The sequence below is a fragment of the Procambarus clarkii genome, chromosome 69 (assembly GCF_040958095.1).
Source record: "Procambarus clarkii isolate CNS0578487 chromosome 69, FALCON_Pclarkii_2.0, whole genome shotgun sequence".
In the NCBI taxonomy this organism is placed as follows: domain Eukaryota; kingdom Metazoa; phylum Arthropoda; class Malacostraca; order Decapoda; family Cambaridae; genus Procambarus; species Procambarus clarkii.
The window spans coordinates 20722393-20741349 of record NC_091218.1 but is presented as its reverse complement, the minus strand read 5'-3'; the positions used below and the strand labels follow the sequence as shown (position 1 = coordinate 20741349).

The following is an 18957-nucleotide window of genomic DNA, read 5'->3' as shown; positions in this document are numbered from 1 at the left end:
TTCATGGAGAGGGGGGGGGGAGGAAACCAGGCATCAACTCAAATGAAAAAAAGGAAAGCAATATGCTGAAGTAAGAGGATTATAGAAGTTAAATAGTACAGAGCTGAAAATATCATCAATTAATTATATAATTCACTCTACAATATATAGCACTACAGATAAACAGAAACTAGCAAACCAACAGTAGTCCTTCACAGGAGCTCCCCACCACTTCTCAAGATCAAGGGCTCCTCATGACATACATTACTACAGTATATATATACAAACTTACTCCCTTCTAACAAACCACTCTCACCTAGATCTATTCCTTGGCATCCTGTGTGCTATCCACACTCAATCACTCTCCAATCCTCACACCCACTACCCACGTCTTTACACACCATGTCAATCCTCCTAATATCCAACCTTCCTTACCACCTCCTACCCTTAAATAACTTGAATAAACTGTACTCTCGTCAACAGTTTACTGTCATCTATTTGTTCATGTCCAAATCACCTTGGTATGCTCCCCTTTAATTTTGCAGTTCATTGATCTTCACAGCAATCTCTCCGTGACAATTTCATTCAACACTCCACTAATACATCTTTTAAGTACCTATAATTCATTTATGGTGCTTAAACTCTTGATTTTTCACATTCATACCACAGTATTGTCTCAACTATAAATAAGAGTAGATAATACAACTTCTTCATGCAGCTTTGTTTTTGTTTTTAACTAAGACTAGAGTTCATATGGTCTGTCAAATGACATGCATAGTGAAACTGCAAGCAAGAGCTGTTATCCTACCTCAGCTCATCTGAAGATTGGATAACTCTGAATACATCACTTCCTATATTGTTTATAGTAGCCAGAGGCTTTATTTCACCAGCATTCCTTCCCTGACTGACCTTACTCTCAACTTTAACTGCATAAAAGTTATTATTAATAATTATTATAATTTAGATCATGTACTTTTTATACAATCTAAACCCCAAAGAAGCCCAAAGTTCCATTTTCTCTAAAAAAAATTTAAGGCTTAGGAATACATTGGAGCAGCCTAATATCACTGTGTTACATGTTTTACAACTTTTGAGTTTATTAATTTTCTGTGATGAAAAACTGCATGAACTGCATTTACAAGCTATCACAATAGATGTTAACCAGAAATGTACTAAATAGCATTTTTTTTTTAAGGGTAGGGGTTTACATTAGCAATTGAGGAAGGAATTATAAGTGATAAAAGGATTTATCACCAACTTATTTCAAATATATTCTACCCCAAACTCCCATAGCATGAGTGAGGAATAATCAGTTTCAGAAAAATAAATAATTATACTGTAATAATAAACTACAATAAAAATACATACTGGGAACCAGTACACCTTTCAAATCTTAAGTGTACGGTACTGCAACTAACCTAAAAGAGGAAGACCTTCCTTCGGTGCAAATATGCCAGCAGCAATAAGTTCAGCATACAGCCGGAGATCCACTCGTAGCTTACTCATGTTACTGTTCTGGAGAACCCAACCAAATAAGTCTCAGTAACCCTTTATTAGAAAACAATATAAAAAGTCAATTAGATCTTTTGACTTATAAGATTCTCTATTATCTACTTTTAAAATTATATTTGAAACTTTAAATATATTTTCTTACACTACAGTACAAGCCTCGGTTTCCTATTCCAATCAAGGTCAGAAAACATATAAGTGGATCTCAGGTAAATAAATTCAAGTACCTGTACAGTACAGTATATGACAAAAAAAAATCATCACTACTCAATGTGTTACTTTCACAGTTTGACAATAAATTTAACCAAACTTCCAGCTTAAATTTTGACCATGATGAATGAATTAAAAAATATTAAGCTATACATACTTTTTCCTCTTTTTTCGGAGAGAGGACCTTGTGCCAATTCTCCAACAAAGTTGAAGCAAAGTCATGGTATCGCTGGTGAAGGAGAGAGCACAGGTGAACTGCAGTATTGATGTCCGACATCTTCAGCTTTGCTTCGACCACTGCCTGGGCAACCTCGCTTACATACTTTGTTAAGTTAAGACTTTGAAGGTCTCTTATCAGGGAATCATGCTGGCTTTCTGTCAAGTTTTTCTGTGAAAGCAAGCTATAATTAGTGAATTATCAAGTAAAGATTTTTAGAGAAAGTTTAGTTTATATTTTTTTGTCAAATAATCCGATTGGCATAGAAATTTAACAGAAATCTTTATTATGTTGCCTGCCTAAGCCACCCAGATTATACATGCTTGAATATTCTAACCACAGAGATATATAATTATGTATTGTATTGTTAATTTATTCAGTACACAATTCCAAGTACTGTACACAATAAACAGTTTCCCATAAAATACAATATGCAATTCCCAATACAATACACAATTTCAAATACGATACATAATTCCCAATACAATACATAATTTAGAAAACATCACACAATTAAAATAATAATTGTAAGAAATAACTAGTTTTAATCAAGTGCAAGGAAAGAGCTACAAGAATCTTTATTCAAGTCTTACCAGTTCACTTAGAGAGAAAATATAGAACACTTACCAGTTTCTTAATGAATGCCGTGTTCTTCTTCAAGCTTGAGTCTAGGATAGCAGTGTTCAGTTCTGGTCGATCTTTTGCCATTGCCAAATTCTGTATTCTAAGTTCAGCCTTCTTGATCAGCCTCTCCTCAGCCTCTTGGATATAAGCCAGAAGGAAAGTCTGGAAATAAAGAGTGCATAATTAACAAGACTTAAATGTGACTGATAGATGCTGTGAGCAGATGAAGAAAAAAGAATAGACCTGCCACATTTTTCTGTCACAAGCAACACCCTAAGTGATGAATTTTCACACTTTTCCATCACAAGCAACACCCTTTGGAACACTACAATTACCTAATACCTATATATACATAGTATATTTATGGAGATATCAGCCATTGCTATCACATGGTTTAATCACAGGAAAAAAAATAATAGCTTACACGATCCTCTTCCTGCTTCTTCATTTCTTCTTCCTCGCGTCTTCTGGTTTCTTCCTCTTCCCTCTTCTGTTCCAGTTCTTCCTCTTCTTGTTTGGCTTGAGCTGCTGCTGCTTCTTCCTCTTTCTTTTTTCTGTCTTCTTCTGCTTTCTTTTTTTCAATTTCTTCTTGTCTCTGGGTCTCAAATGCTTGTCTCTCCTTTACAGAATCTTCCTTCTCCTCAGCATCTAAACATTTTAAAATATAATTGTAATACACATGTATGTGATACCTCATTTCTTCTGCATAATTAATAAATGCTTAACAAAAAAAAATGCAGAAAATACCAATACAGTAGTTACAAATTTAAATAAATATATATTTATATTTAGCTTGTATTTTATTGAAAATTGTGTTATTGTACAGTTATCACATCTCCTGCTTCCCAAACTATTTCTAACTTATTAAAGTAACCCTTTAATAGAAGTTTGCACACCCTTTCTATCTTGAGACAGGTAATCATCTGGAGACCAATAACTTTACCCACGGGGTACATGACCATCTTCGATTTCCTTGAAATTACGACTTATTACAGTACGTACTTAGTTTGTAAGCCTAGTTTAATTTTGTTTCCCATGCAAGAACCCAATCATTCGTGTATAGATTTTTAAATCAAGTTTAAAATGCTAAATTTTATACAGTATATAAAAAATTAGAAACAATTGTTAGCAGCAGCTATAAGCTAGGTGTTCTTAATCTGTGCACTAATAAATATTTATAAGAGTAAACAAGGTTCTTATTATAACAAGACTAGCAAATATTTAAATATGTACTTATTTCTAAAAGCTATTTTCTTTTTCCCTAACTACATAACAGTTTTTAGCAAGGCTAAATTTAAAAGCTACTTATATATTGGATGTATTTCCATTCAATAATTATCTAGATAATAATCTCTGATTATGTCCAATAATTATGCAGATATATACACTTCCAATACCCATTTTAATTCATATTTGGTAAACACAAATTAGTCTAGCCTTTGGATCAAGTTTACAATCTCTGATTCCCAAACAAGAAGTTAAACCAGAAGAAATAGGCCTCTATGACCTGTAGAACCACAGAGCTTTTATTCCCAGAATTCATAACAAAATTATTAGTTGAATAACAATTAAAATTAGGCATTACAAACTCTTCGGTGCTATTTCATGTTCCACAGAATAATGTGAAGAATTAACATTTTCCAAACGTATGAAGGCCAACCTTTAGAAGGGTACCCCACACTTCTGCTGTTGGTGCGCTTCCTCTCCCGTTCTTCTCGTTCCTTCCTCCAGCTCTTTCCACCTCGTCTCTCTCCCTTTCCTCCTTCCATGCTTCCTTCACTTATCTGCTTGCTTATTAAGTTCCTAATTCACTGAAGAAAAAATAATTTATTATGTAAATTGCATCTTTAAATACTGTATTTCCAATCCTAGCAGCCTATAGCACGAGATAAAGAAAGCTTTATCTCATTACAAACATAATGTGGGATTTACAGATAGAGCTAATACATACAACACCTAAAGCCACTAATACGCACTGCGTTTCGGGCAAACGCTATGCGTTAACCTTTAACTGCTCTAACTCAGCCTAATATAAGGAATGTGGTTAGGCCTATATTGAAAATGGAAGAAGGTTACTTTGTAAAGACATTGCATAGCATATGGGCTTTAAAATCTAAACCTAACTCACGATATATGTCCCACATTAAGAATATAAGAAGCAAGTATACAGAAAGGTTAGAAGGCACAAAACTTTGTATACAATTTTTTAAATTAGAATTTATAGATGGAACAAAGTATGAAATTATGGGTTTAGAAACAGACTTGAGTTGAGTTTCACTACTTCAATATAATACTGAACAAAACATGTAATTTTTGTGTGTGTATTATTAATTAATTTAAGATAATTCCAACATGGGTCAGACTCATAAACCCAATGTACCTTTTTGTATATAAATAAATAAAATAAATAAATACATACATAAATAAATAAATACATAAATAAATAAATGAATACATAAATAAATAAATAAATACATAAATAAAAAGTAGTGCAAAACGTCAGGTAAATCCTGGCCAAGAGAGAATCTTACAGGAGGAACTGCTCTACTTACTCTCTCCTCCTCCGCCACATTATCTTCACAAAGCTATTCATCCCAGTTTCTTCATCTTAACATTCATCATGTGTGAGCTCACATAACACACAGCTTGTAAGCTCCCTGGAGCTCAACACAACACTCACACGGGCACAAGAGTGTACTTCACCACACACCCTTCCTCCCCTACACAGGTAACTGCTCACTAATTACACAACAGTTCCGGACCAGGTATAGAATGGAGGTGTGGGCGTGTGGGAAAGTGTAGTGTGGGTGTGAGAGAGTATAGTGTGGGCGTGTGGGCGGGTATAGTGTGGGCGGCCGTGAGCAGTGTGGCTGCCAGACTGTTGACACAACACTCACCCCCCTTTTAGCTAACTTAGCACCTCACGCTCAGCGCGCGCGTACACCTATTCATAGAACTAATAATCTTTTACCTGAGGGCCACTAATACTCTAGTGGCCTCGACGAGGACAAGATGCCAGCGGCTTGTCAAATGTTTGCATCATTTGCAATGGTGATTTTTATCCAGGTGGATTTTATTCAAATCTGATGCTTGAGTGCTATTTTTGAGCGTAATTCAGGGTGATTACATCGTATGTGTAGTTTTATATCACGTATTTTTATATGGTAAATATGAAAATAAGTGAGTTTTTTGTTTAGTTTAGTTTATTTATTATGCACCCCATACCCATCTCGTAGGCCAACCCGTCCTCGACTCAAGTCCATTACATTCAGCGGTCAACCCCACAGACGCATTCATAAATTTTAACATGCTGTTCATTCAAAACAAGAATTTTCTCAAGTATAAATTAATATTATAATATATTAACATATTGTGTATATATAGGCATAGGTTAGGTTAGGTCAGGTGTTTAGGTTCTGTTGGCGATTACTTGTATTTGTAGTACGTGGGTGAAGCATTTACAGCGTTGTGATTCAAACAAAATTCGTCAGTGAAACACTTGTTCCGGATATGTTCGAACGTCAGCAGTTGTGAGTCGTGTGTAAACCGCTTTTCATTCATAAACAGGGGGTTTGGTGGGTGCATGGAATCACTTTTGGATCTTTGTTTGGAGGACGGGCTGCGTAGGCGGTAGTAGAAAGGGTTACAGAAGCACATAATGGGTTCAGGGACTGAACTCCAAAATTCATTTAGCTAAGCAAGTTACAATTTTGATGAGCTAGTAATAAAATTCAATGCACATTGCCACATAAACAATGGGCTCGAAACCGACCGAAAATGGACCGTCCTCCAAACAGACCCAAAAGTGATTCCATGCACCCACCAAACCCCCTGTTTATGAATGAAGAACGGTTTACACACGACTCACAACTGATGATGTTCGAACACTTCCGGAACAAATGCTTCACTAAGGAATTTTGTTCGAACCCAGCCCGTCCTCCAAACAAAGATCCAAAAGTGATTCCATGCACCCGCCAAACCCCCTGTTTATGAATGAAAAGCGGTTTACACACGACTCACAAGTGCTGACGTTCGAACATATCCGGAACAAGTGTTTCACTGACGAATTTTGTTTGAATCACAACGCTATAAATGCTTCACCCACGTACTACAAATACAAATAATCGCCAACAGAACCTAAACACCTAACCTAACCTATGCCTATATATGCACAATATGCAAATATATTATAATATTAATTTATACTTGAGAAAATTCAAGTTTTGAATGAACAGCATATTAAAATTTATGAATGCGTCTGTGGGGTTGACCGCTGGATGTAATGGACTTGAGTCGAGGACGGGTTGTCGAACCACAACGCTCTAAATGCTTCATCCACGTGCCACACATACAAATAATAGCCAACAGAACTTAAACCTATACCAATATATGCACAGTATGCATATATATATTATGGGCTCCATTACAACCTTCTAGGAAGGTTGTAAATCACTTACATGATAGGTTACAATCACTTAGTTACTACCTACAGTTAGGAAACTGGGGATATTTGGCTAAGATTTCTGGCAGTAGATCATTTTAAATTAAATATTTACACATCTCTGTAACATTTGTTATAGAATTGTCTCTGAATTCACGTATCTTTTCGCACTCCAACACATAGTGACGGAGGGTGTGCGAATAATTTTGTTGACAGTTTACATTTAGTCAGATTTGCATCTGCAGATAATTAAAATTCCCAGAGATACTTGTAACTGAGTCTAAGTCGAGCAGTAGTAACAATGTGCATTGAATTTTGTAACTTACTCATCAAGATTGTAACTTGTTTAGCTAAATGAATTGTGGGGTTCAGTCCCTGAGCCCATTATATATGTGCCTCTGTAACCCTTTCCACTACCGCCCACAGAATGGGTATGCGGTGAATAGTAAATCAACCAATGTGCATCTGTAACCCTTTCCACTACCGCCCACAAGATGGGTATGGGGTGCATAATAAATGAACTAAACTAAAAAACTAACTAGTTTGAAAAATACGATGCCTATTGGAAATATGACTCTTGATCGTTATTTTTTGTTGAAATTAGCGTAATTCTGGGTGATTACAGATATTTGACCTAGAAATCATAGTTAAGGGGAGGTTGGGCCATAATTATACTAAATAGCTATGTAATTTTAATTGGTAGAAACTTGACAACAGATATTATTAAATGTGCATGAGTGCTAGAGACGTCTATTGTCAATTATTAACATGAAAAACATGTCATGTTAATTGGTAGAAACTTGACAACGGGTAACTATTATATATGAGTGCTAGCTGTTGTCAATTATTAGTATGAAAGCTGTATTTGAAACAAAAATAAATAAGTCCGAAACGCTATGCGTAATAGTGGGTGTACAAGAATGTAAGAACTCTTGTGTATATAGAATAAATATATACAAATAAGTGATGAAGCATATAGACCTTCCAGGCCGAGGGGGCATCCTGGGAGAGCCCACACCTCTAGCCACTAGATGGTGCTGGTACTCTGGCGGTATTTGGTAATCATGGTGGGAAAAAACATTTGTTTTTATTGGTAATATAAAGGAGACCTTCGCGAACCTGTGTGTGTATGGTGGGTGATAGAGCGAGGGAGCAGAAGGACGAGTAGAGTCCATAGACTGATGATGATGGTGGTGGTGAGGGCGCTGCTTCTGCTGGGTCTCGCTCGGGTCTTCCTGGCTCGAGGGCCATCAGGAAACGGCTCCCAGTTAGGTATACATATAATGTCGCTCTACTTGGTATTGTACATGAATTGATCCTGTCTTTTTCAAGCCAAAAAGGCAATATACAAAAAAGTAAATGTATAGAGGATCCACATACTAGGGTAAAATTAAGCAATGTTAAGTATTCTGACCTGCGCAGACTTTAATAAAGTCTGTAATTGACTTAACCATTGTGAACCTAACGGGCACATTGTTTTTAAATGTTTTTTATGAGGGTCCGAGGTAGAGAGATAGTCTTCCAGAGGCTACTTAGTCTGTATATATATTAAATATCGATCTCTTAAAGCCTAAAAGATGGATGTAGGTTCAGGCCGTGCTGTAGATAGAGGGGCTCTGGGAGACTAGTACAAGAGGGCCCAGTGGGGACATGCGTGGCCACAGGTATGGGGTCCATGGGTGGTGCACACTACTGAAGGGGTGACTGAAAGTAGGGCATGAGTGTGTGAATGATGCACGTAACTGAATTGGGGGCAGTGAATGATTGATGCAGCTGGATAAGGGGAAGAAAAGATGCACCCTACTGGATACAGGGGAAGAGGGGGGGGGGGGGGGTGAACGATGTAACTGGGTAGAGGGATTTGAATAATACTGTACTTTTATTGCATTCTAAGCTCCTCCTCTTTCCTCCAGTCTTCTCTTGATGGCTTGGTAGATCACACCTTCCTCTTGAGAACTCGATGCATTGTAGCCTTTTCTCGTTTTGATGGATTGTATCCTTTCGGAGAAGATGCACGTCCTCCTCCTCTCGAGGAGTCGGAGAGCGCGTCCTCCTCCTCTTGAGACGGATAGCGTGTCCTCCTCCTCCTCCTCCTCTCGAGGAGATGGAGAGCTCATCCTCCTCCTCTCAAGGAGACGGAGAGCGCGTCTCTCTTCCTCCTCCTCTCGAGGAGATGGAGGGCGCGTCTCTCCTCCTCCTCCTCGAGAGGAGACGGAGAGAGCATCCTCCTCCTCCTCCTCTCGAGGAGATGGAGGGCGCGTCTCTCCTCCTCCTCCTCTCGAGGAGACGGAGAGAGCATCCTCCTCCTCCTCCTCTCAAGGAGACGGAGAGAGCATCCTCCTCCTCCTCCTCTCGAGGAGACGGAGAGAGCATCCTCCTCCTCCTCCTCCTCTCGAGGAGATGGAGAGAGCATCCTCCTCCTCCTCCTCTCGAGGAGACGGAGAGAACATCCTCCTCCTCCTCCTCCTCTCTAGGGGACGGAGAGTGCGTCCGCCTCCTGCTCCTCTCTAGGAGACGGAGAGCGCGTCTGCCTCCTGCTTCTCTCTAGGAGACGGAGAGCGCGTCCACCTCCTGCTCCTCTCTAGGAGACGGAGAGCGCGTCCTCCTCCTCCTCTCGAGGAGGAAGCGCGCCCTCCTCTTCTCGAGGAGACGGAGTGCGCGCCCTCCTCATCAGCAACTTGGGGAATTTGTAATATTTGTTACTACAGTGACACAAGCTTCTTTCCTTCCGGCAGTGGTGTGTGACAAGACACAGATGTTCCAGTGTAAGAGTGGCAAGTGTATCTCCAAGTACTGGCTTTGTGACGGCAACAAAGACTGTCCTGATAACTCTGATGAGGACCTATGTCACCAGGGACAGGTATGCCTACCTATAATTTTCTATGCTTCTGCATCTCTGAAGAATGGGAGAGCATATTGAAGCCATATACATGTAAAATAATGGTAGACAGTTTTTAATTATTTTTTTTTTCTTGTGCTAATACAAATATATTACTGTAATGGCATAATAATCAAAGATTTCTGTGCATTATATAATTACTATATTACTACACTAAATGAGGTACTGTATTGTACATCGATATTTGACAACTGAGGGTTGCTTTCTGTGGGAAGGGTCGGTCATTGGCTAGAGGACTTCAATAAGCCCTTAGGCTTCCTGTCAACATTACAATGGGATTAGTAACTGACTTGCATCTTCATATTTATTATTTACATTATTACTTGAATTTAATGGCCTCAGGTTGCTAGAAAATGCAAGGCTCAACAATATGAATGCCATAGTGGTCAGTGTCTTGTGACCAACCAAGTTTGTGATGGTATACAAGACTGTGTTGATGGCGATGATGAAGAAAGCTGTGGTGAGTGTCAACCATGTTCATGGTTCTTTCACACACTAACCACATATAATACTGTATGTAGGTTCCTCTCGTAATCTTCATGCATAACATGAATTTATGAACATAGTATTAATTTAAGTTACTCGCACTCTTAAATTTGCTTGAGCTCTTAACCACATATACATATGGACAAATGTACAGGTGTACATCATTGATCTACCCAATGCCACACATTACCTTACGCCAATACAGTACCTTACTATTCACACCCTGATGAATTAACCACTGCACTGCGCAAAGCGCCTTAAGGCGCTCAGAGAGTTGTGCTCTTTGTTTTTTAATTAAACAAATTTACAACCCATGCCCTGTTCAAAAGTAAAATAAAAAAGGACCTAATTTCATCCTTGTAGTGTCCTGTCTTGTGCTTCAAACTCTCACTGTATCTTTTACTACCCACTTTCCCACTATTATTTCTTAAGACCAGTGTAATCTAATCCGAACTGGTAAGGATAATCATATCCTTACCAGTGTAATCACCTCTGTCAACTTGTATTGTAGTATATTTGTTGATATAAAAACCTTGCTACAATGTACCCTTTCATCTTGACTGATATGTTAGATTAAGGATCTGCCCGAAATGCTATGCGTGCTAGTGGCTTTGCATGAAAGTAAAAATACCAGTCTTGTGTAATCTCACCAACCCATTGTACCTTCTTGCAAATAAATTAATATTATTATTATTTGTATTATTTGCTGATAATGCAACCTTCATATTCTTTAATACAGTCATCCTAAATGACTTGGTAATTGCTAAACTAAAAGCCCATGTAGCTGACTACTGAGCAAACTGAGAAGGCATACTAAATTGTATTTAAAAATAAATCTACCAATCAGGTAGATCTAAGAATAATAAAATCAATAGAAGTCATGAGGAGGCTTTGAACCTGAACAGTTTGCAAACTGAGAGGAAAGTACAGTAATGTTTATTTTATTTATTAATTTATTTATTTATATACAAGAAGGTAAAATAGGTTTGTGAGAGTACATAACATTGGTGTACTTGCATTCTTGCAAAGCCACTAACACGCATAGCATTTCTGGCAGATGTAGAAATGAAATTCCTTGCTTTAATCATAAGGCTTCAGTATCAATTGAGTTAAACTTTTTTTTTTGGGTTCTATGACTCGAGTAATTTTGTGCAAGATAATTTTATCACATCTCAAGTGGACCACTTCTGATTACAGCAGTACAGTATGGCAATTACCTTGTTAAGTGCTCTATGATGTTATACTTGTAATGCAATTTGACAGGATTCTTTCCTGGACAGATGTAAACGAGTGTAAGAGCAACACGAGCGTTTGTGACCACTTCTGCACCAACACCCATGGAAGTTTCGTGTGTACGTGTGGTGAAGGGTATGAGCTGCAGACAGATGGAGTAACCTGCAAGACAAAGAGTATGTTACAGTGTCATAATATGCATTAACTAACCTACATTATCTGCTTCAAACAATTTGGCTTTGTCAAACTCTCCAAGACAAAGCAGGCAAGCTGTAATATAGGGCCTAAAATAGTAGTATTTGAAGCATTTGGCAATATTTGCCTGGCTATTTATTCTAAACCTATTTATTATACTGGCTTGGTTGTTTGCTGCAGTTTTGTCTCACATTAAGCATTATTACTCAAAAATGTTTACTCTATGCTGCTCATAAAGAGTGGCTTTATAAGTATGCACTATACTTAAGAAGAAAAATAAGATTATGGGTGCTAAAGTGGCAAAAGGAGTAAGAACATTAACGGCACAAAGACCACAAATACTTGAAGAAGTGGAAAAGTTGTTATTAATTTGGATACACGACAAGGAGTTGAGGGGTGATAGTGTTTCGGAGGCCATTATTTGTGAGAAAGCCAGGGTGTTGCACGAAGACCTTCTAAAGAATACCCCTGCAACGAGTGATGCAGATAAGAAAGAGTTTAAGGCAAGCAGGGGCTGGTTTGAAAAATTTAGAAAGAGAAGTGGTATCCATAGTGTTACAAGGCATGGGGTTATGTGATGTGATTATGGAAGGGGACTCCCCTTCCAAACAGTAACTCCTCTCCTCCTCCCCCCTCCTCACCATCTTCCATACGCCAACAGCACTCGACAGCAAGGTAAGTAATAACTGGAACACAGTTTTGTAGGTTTATTTAGATGAATTAGGTAAATTAGGTATAAAATTTTAGTTTGATGTATACTGTACCTACCAAGTATCTACTGTAATCTGAATCTCTATTTTGATATAAATACAATATTATGTTAATATTATACATGTCTAGTCTCTTGCTTTACTAGTCTTTTGATAATCTACTGTACAAAAGTTTATTATTATTATTTTGTGGAATTTATTTGGCATTAATATGTGCTTAGAAGGAAGAAAACTAACAACCAATCAACATGACCTCACTTCTCCAGCTCATGGAGAGAACTGCATGGGAAACTTATCCATCTCTCATTTGCACAAATTTGTAATAGCATTACAACACAATTTCTTAAAATAATCCTGCCTAACAAAGTTGCCAATGTTTTTGGAAATAACCAACTACACAAATGAATAAACTCCAGTCTAGTACTATTTACAGTATAAACCAATTTTTTTATGTTTTATTTTTTTAAGGTGCAACACTAAAGACTAACCTAGAAACTATAAGCACATAGGTGGTAAAATAATGTATAAAATTATGGTTAAAAAGAAAGCAAAGAGTTGCCAATATTTTTTATATGTTCACATCAATGATTCTTAGGCTTGCCCCATTGTACACAAATCTAGAATATGTAGACAACTGTAATTAAAATGCATAAATGCACAATTTAGATGTAAGATGTGAGATAAAATATGAAGATAGGAAATATTCATCAGTGAGGTCATCATTTTGATACCTACCAGAGCGTGACAGAGCGTTCCTATTAGCAGCCGTGGACAATGGCATAAGATCATACAGTCTGGACCACACCTCTTACACACAGGTGTTTGGGGGAGACAAAGTGGTATGTACAGTTCTGCTATTAAAGTAAAGTGCAGTTACTATTTCTTGTTAAAATATATATTAGTGGACATTTAGTACCATAGTGAGGAATTGATTTGATATAGTATGGATTATATTGTCTTATTGTACTGTTAGTATGTTAAAAAATGTGTTTTCTAACCCTCTGCAGACATTGGGTGTTGCTTATGACCCACTGGATCACATAGTATACTGGAGCGACCCTGAGGGCATCCACAGCACACCTCTGCGTCCTCTACGTGCCCCTTCAGTTGTTGTTAATAAAGGTTGTGGGATGATGCTGTTTAATTGTCAAACGAATTTGATAAAAGGTTAAATGGCATTAATTCAACTGATCTAATAGTGTGTAACGTAGGATTCTGTGGTAGGTATTGGACTGGCCGAGAGCCTTGCTGTTGACTGGATGGGGAGGAATCTGTATATAGTGGACACTGTTAAGCATCATATATTGGTGTGCTCCATGGATGGCACTGCCTGTGATGTACTTATCGGTGAACAGGGAAGTGACCCAAGATGTCTTCAGCTCGACATTAAAAACAGGTATGCTATAAAAGTACTTAACACTGACAGATTTGTTTTCGATTGGTTGTGGTGCATTCAATGTTTCCCTATATCCTATATTCATTATTACTGTATTACAAATGATATACAGGTACACTTAATATCAATAAATGTGCATATTGTATTCCATGTAAAAATCTGTAGCATATTGGTTATGTCCTTAGCTCACAATCAAAGTACCCCGGGTTCATTCCACAAGCGGGGACAGAAATGGTTGTACATGTTTCCTGTCACCTGATGCCGCTGTTTACCTAGCAGTTAAATAGGTACAGATTTCTTGTCCCCTGACAGTAGGAATGAACAAATTTATAAAAAAAAACATAAAGCCATCCTTGGAATTTGACTTGCCTTCAGATTGATTTATTCTTTGGAAATGTTAAGAGAATTGTATGTTTCTAGGTTCATGTACTGGTTAGATGGAAACAATTCATTGATAGAGCGAGCAGGAATGGATGGGTCACAGAGGAAAGTGTTAGTGTGGGAGAGGTCCAGCTCGCTTCAAGGGCTGGCACTGGACCTTCCAGCAGGCCGACTTTACTGGATGGATGAACTGCAGGGCAAGGTCTTCACCGTCAACACTAATGGCACTGACCGCAAGGTAAGGTTATTGTTGTGTGAAAATACTTGTCTACTTTTTCCTGATTACCCCTCTAAATTTTGTAGAGTAAATTTTAGCAACACAAAATATAAACCATGATTGAATTATTTGTTTGTAATAAACATGTAGTTGAAATGGGACCAGTGGCCTAATCTTATTTTGTTATAGATAGAAATCATAGTTTTTATAAGTTTACGAAAGTGATTTCTCCTGCCAAAATAAAATTGGAGTATTTTCTGTTGATGTTTGTGACAGCATTTGGCAGAAGCTGCCATTGATCAACCATATGGACTTGAGATTTGGGAGGAGTATCTCTACTGGACTGATAGAAAGCACCACTATATCCATTCATGCTTGAAGCGCAATGGCAAGCAGGTTCTCTCCATCCTGAAGAGCAGCAGCAACGAAAAGTTCTTTAGTTTGAGTGTTTATCATCGCTCAATAATGAACAAGGTATATTTCAGCCAGTGGCAACCGTTTAGGCAAAACAGTTGTTGGAAGACAAAACTTAACCACTAACTGGCGATGAAAGGTATATATCGGGTGTCAAGAGGCATCTGCCGGTGATGTGAAAGTGTGGCTGGGAGGCATTTGCTAGGAACAAAGTTAGGTTGGGAGGCATCTGCCAGGAACAAAGTGGGGTTTGGGTGGGGTGGCATCTGCCAGGAACAAAGTGGGGTTGGGAGGCATCTGCCAGGAACAAAGTGGGGTTTGGGTGGGGTGGCATCTGCCAGGAACAAAGTGGGGTTTGGGTGGGGTGGCATCTGCCAGGAACAAAGTGGGGTTGGGAGGCATCTGCCAGGAACAAAGTGGGGTTTGGGTGGGGTGGCATCTGCCAGGAACAAAGTGGGGTTTGGGTGGGGTGGCATCTGCCAGGAACAAAGTGGGGTTGGGAGGCATCTGCCAGGAACAAAGTGGGGTTTGGGTGGGGTGGCATCTGCCAGGAACAAAGTGGGGTTTGGGTGGGGTGGCATCTGCCAGGAACAAAGTGGGGTTGGGAGGCATCTGCCAGGAACAAAGTGGGGTTAGGGGGCATCTGCCAGGAACAAAGTGGAGTTGGGGGGGGGGCATCTGCTGGTGAGAAAGTGGGGTTGGGGGGATCTGTGAGGGAGTTGGCGGCACTGGGAGGCAAATTATTACCAGTGCTTGGTGTGGAAATGAATTTTAGGGAGTGATATTTTTTTTATTTTAATGTAAAGTTTAATTATTGTTGGTCATACCTCATTAGTTACTAATGACTATACTGTACTGTATGTTGCTCATAGTAGTTGTTGGGTAAAAGTAATATTCCTGCCAGTAAATGGTAGGAAAGGAACATTGAAGACATGGTCAGTGTTTATTACGAAGCTGAACACTGCTAAACTATAGAAAAAATGCATAATTAACATTGTTAAATTTAGTATTTTAATTTGTTGACGTGCATTTTATCTGTCAGGGATCCAACCCATGTGATGGCAAGTGTAGTCACCTGTGTCTATTGTCTCCTTCCTCACCCCATAACTACACCTGTGCTTGTCCTTTTGGCGTCATGGGGCTTTCTTCAGATTTACACACATGTGTAGGTAAGAGTAGGCATAAATTCACATCATTTTATTTAATACTTAATTAGTATATATATTTAATTATAAAAATATATATGATTACAGTAGAAATATATGTACAAGTACTGGTATTTAGCTTTTTAAACTGCAATATCAGTGTGTACAGTACAGCATTTCAGCCCAAAAAATGTGTATAAATTCCATACAATTACTGTGCATTAGTAATTGTTAAGAATAACAAATCTCTTATTGCTGTTTATAATTTGTTATTCTAGGTATGAAGAACATTACTCATCCTGTTCTTGTGAGGGAACACCAGATGTACTGGTGGAACCCGCAGCACATAGGTCAGGGTAGCCTCACACTCTGGCGTCCCAACATTATCCTGCGTAAGATTGGGGACCTTGACTATGATCCTTCTCAAGGTTAGTATGCCATGTGGATCAGAGGTGATAACTGAGACAGGCTCTGACACTACATATGTTGTGAACAAGTGTGTTCCATTCCCCTGTAATGAATGTATGTCTTCTGAATTGTAAAGGTTTTATTCAAGTTTAAAGAGCATTATAATATAAAAGATCCAAGTAAGGTGGTGTGGTAATTTCCATATTAAAATTGAATGGGATATTTCTGCTTGACAAAGATCCTAAATATATATAATCCATCGCATGTAGATTTTTGCTACATTTGCCTAATTTTGGGTATTAGGTTCCCTTGGTAGGCAGCCGGTTTTGGTCTTGAATATACTAGACAGATGTACACAGTTACTGTCACTAAACACACTTAATGATTTATGCATTTACACTGAAATGATTTAATATTTATTTGAGAGGTGCTAGATTTATATATGTAATTCAAAATGTTTCAATTTCTCATTTGTGGTAAATTGTTATGGCTAATTTTACATATTGTACTTTAATGTTTAAGCTTTAATTATCAACCATTAATATTTAATAATTATCAACCATTAATTAATTGCCTACAGAATGAGGAAGTTCGGGAGTGTATAGATATAAAGAAAAGCTAAAAATTTACAGAAAGTTAACATATTTCATTATCAGTACTGTATACAATATACATTGGCTGTAATTTCTTGGCAGTAAGCTTACATAATTAAGAAGGTTATTTACAGAATTCTAAGTTATTTGCAACTAGACATGGTAGTGGTGAGTGATGTGTTGGACAGCACCATCTATGGCATCTCCATCACAGAGAGCATTTCAAGACCCATGGTCAATAATGTTGCACGAGCTGTTGGTGTTGCTGTTGGTAAGCTCTTCTATTCTTTTGATATATTTAAAAACAATTGTTCTAATTTAATAGTTTTACTAAAATTCATATTAACATTCAGTATCATTACAGGGTAAAATTTTGTTGCCTAATAATAAATATTTTATGGGTAGATTATTTTAAAGGGAATATATGATTTAATTAGTATTCATTTAGTACTTATACTCAAGAAGGTGCAGTGGATTGTGAGAGTACATAAGTTGGTGATTAAAGTTGTGGATTCTTGTAAGGCACTTAACATGCATAGCATTTCAGGCAAGGATATAGAATAGCCAAGTAAGTTTCCTTTAGCATAGGGAATTTTTATTACAAATACCTGTACTGTACTATAATACATTAATTCATATGTATTAAGTGATTAGATATTTACTTGACAATGTAAGCTTATTAAAGTGCTATATTGCACAGAACCACTCTGGAAGAAATTATTAAACATATTTATCTAATTTATTTTAGATTTGGAAAGCAAATTATTTATTATAATTTAACTCAAATACTTTTCAGACTGGTTACGTAATAATCTGTACTGGGTTGATGGGGTAAAGCGTGGTGTGGAGGTCATGAGTATACATCACGGTGTCTATCGTGCACAAGTTGTGGCCGACCTTGACCGACCCTCTGACATTACCTTGGCACCTCTCCTTGGGTCAGTCAGTCTTGTATGGCAACTTCGAAACCTGTAGAACAACTGACTAGACTTTATTGAAGATGAAGGTTTGGCATTTTTAATGAAATCTGCAGCATGGTTTGTTTATTCTGCTCAGTATAAGAACCAAATTAAATTACTATACAGTACTACAAAAATACATTTCAATTTTAAACAATATGATAAACCTGAAAACCCTACATGTCTTGGGAAGAAATCAAAAGTCAATTAATAAACGGATTGAACTTGCTGGAGATTGTAGAATAGTGTTATCAGCTACTGATACTGCAACTGAATTTAATGCTTTCTTCCCAGGGATTGGAACAAAAATTGCAAATACAGTACGTGTAGGTTTCCAGCAACATGAACCAATATAGGTAACCTTCTTATGTTACTGGCAACTATCTCATTTGTACAACTAGTTCCCTCATATTATATAATCCCAAAGCAGGCAGCTAAAGTAATAAGATTTTATCCCTAAAGTATAAAAATGCTGCATGTTTTCACAGCCCATAGGCTCCTCAAGAATGCTAAACACTGTACTTGTATATACATATTGAAATGTTCATTTTGTAACTAAACAATGGCCGAGACCATGATCAGCAAGAGGTAGCACGGCTGAGCTAGGATGGGTTGCCTGCATTTGGTTAATTCGGATTCCCCATTCAAGTTTGTTATTGTCATCACAGAGTAAGGGTGCAGTTGTTTTTGGGTCGTGTGTGCAGAGTAGAGCCGACTAGGCTTGGCTGCAGTGTCTGACAGCTTACTGCAAATATGTATTATATTATACTTGAGTGTATTTTATATAATACATAGTAATTTGGGCACTATTCAACCAACCTTGAAATCAACTTTAAATTGGGCTTTGATAATTAGGAATTATAGGTACCAGTAATCATTTTTTTTGTATACAGTAAACCTAAAAATTTTATTTAGATGATTCTTTTACTAAGCCATAGTGA

General features: G+C 37.7%; 2 protein-coding genes across 11 annotated transcripts in view; one reads left to right on the top strand and one right to left on the bottom strand.

Annotated features, from left to right (window-relative positions):
* LOC123772083 (regulator of nonsense transcripts 2) overlaps nucleotides 1–8215 on the bottom strand; it is a 38936-nt gene extending 30721 nt beyond the window's left edge. For 3 of the 5 annotated variants that reach the window (XR_011224033.1, XM_045765004.2, XM_045765005.2), the window contains exons 1-6: nucleotides 5092–5446; nucleotides 4200–4350; nucleotides 2964–3187; nucleotides 2543–2701; nucleotides 1856–2086; nucleotides 1398–1494 (exon numbers count right to left, since the gene is read on the bottom strand). Coding sequence is in view for 4 of the 5 variants with exons in the window: in XM_045765004.2 (XP_045620960.1) it covers nucleotides 1398–1494; nucleotides 1856–2086; nucleotides 2543–2701; nucleotides 2964–3187; nucleotides 4200–4308 (820 nt within the window). In the remaining variant the exon portion in view is untranslated. Of the gene's footprint in view, nucleotides 1–1397; nucleotides 1495–1855; nucleotides 2087–2542; nucleotides 2702–2963; nucleotides 3188–4199; nucleotides 4351–5091; nucleotides 5447–8099 lie in introns of those variants that run through there. The other 2 variants (XM_069311184.1, XM_069311185.1) reach the window with 2 other exon arrangements.
* The window catches only part of LOC123772085 (vitellogenin receptor), a 32133-nt gene continuing 21296 nt past the window's right edge, over nucleotides 8121–18957 (top strand). For all 6 annotated transcript variants that reach the window (XR_006774606.2, XR_011224032.1, XR_011224031.1 and 3 more), the window contains exons 1-13: nucleotides 8121–8252; nucleotides 9716–9840; nucleotides 10222–10339; nucleotides 11646–11774; nucleotides 13242–13342; nucleotides 13511–13625; nucleotides 13728–13899; nucleotides 14320–14518; nucleotides 14774–14971; nucleotides 15954–16080; nucleotides 16335–16484; nucleotides 17215–17328; nucleotides 17854–17995. Coding sequence is in view for 3 of the 6 variants with exons in the window: in XM_045765010.2 (XP_045620966.1) it covers nucleotides 8162–8252; nucleotides 9716–9840; nucleotides 10222–10339; nucleotides 11646–11774; nucleotides 13242–13342; nucleotides 13511–13625; nucleotides 13728–13899; nucleotides 14320–14518; nucleotides 14774–14971; nucleotides 15954–16080; nucleotides 16335–16484; nucleotides 17215–17328; nucleotides 17854–17995 (1781 nt within the window). In the remaining 3 variants the exon portion in view is untranslated. The remainder of the gene's footprint in view (nucleotides 8253–9715; nucleotides 9841–10221; nucleotides 10340–11645; nucleotides 11775–13241; nucleotides 13343–13510; nucleotides 13626–13727; nucleotides 13900–14319; nucleotides 14519–14773; nucleotides 14972–15953; nucleotides 16081–16334; nucleotides 16485–17214; nucleotides 17329–17853; nucleotides 17996–18957) is intronic.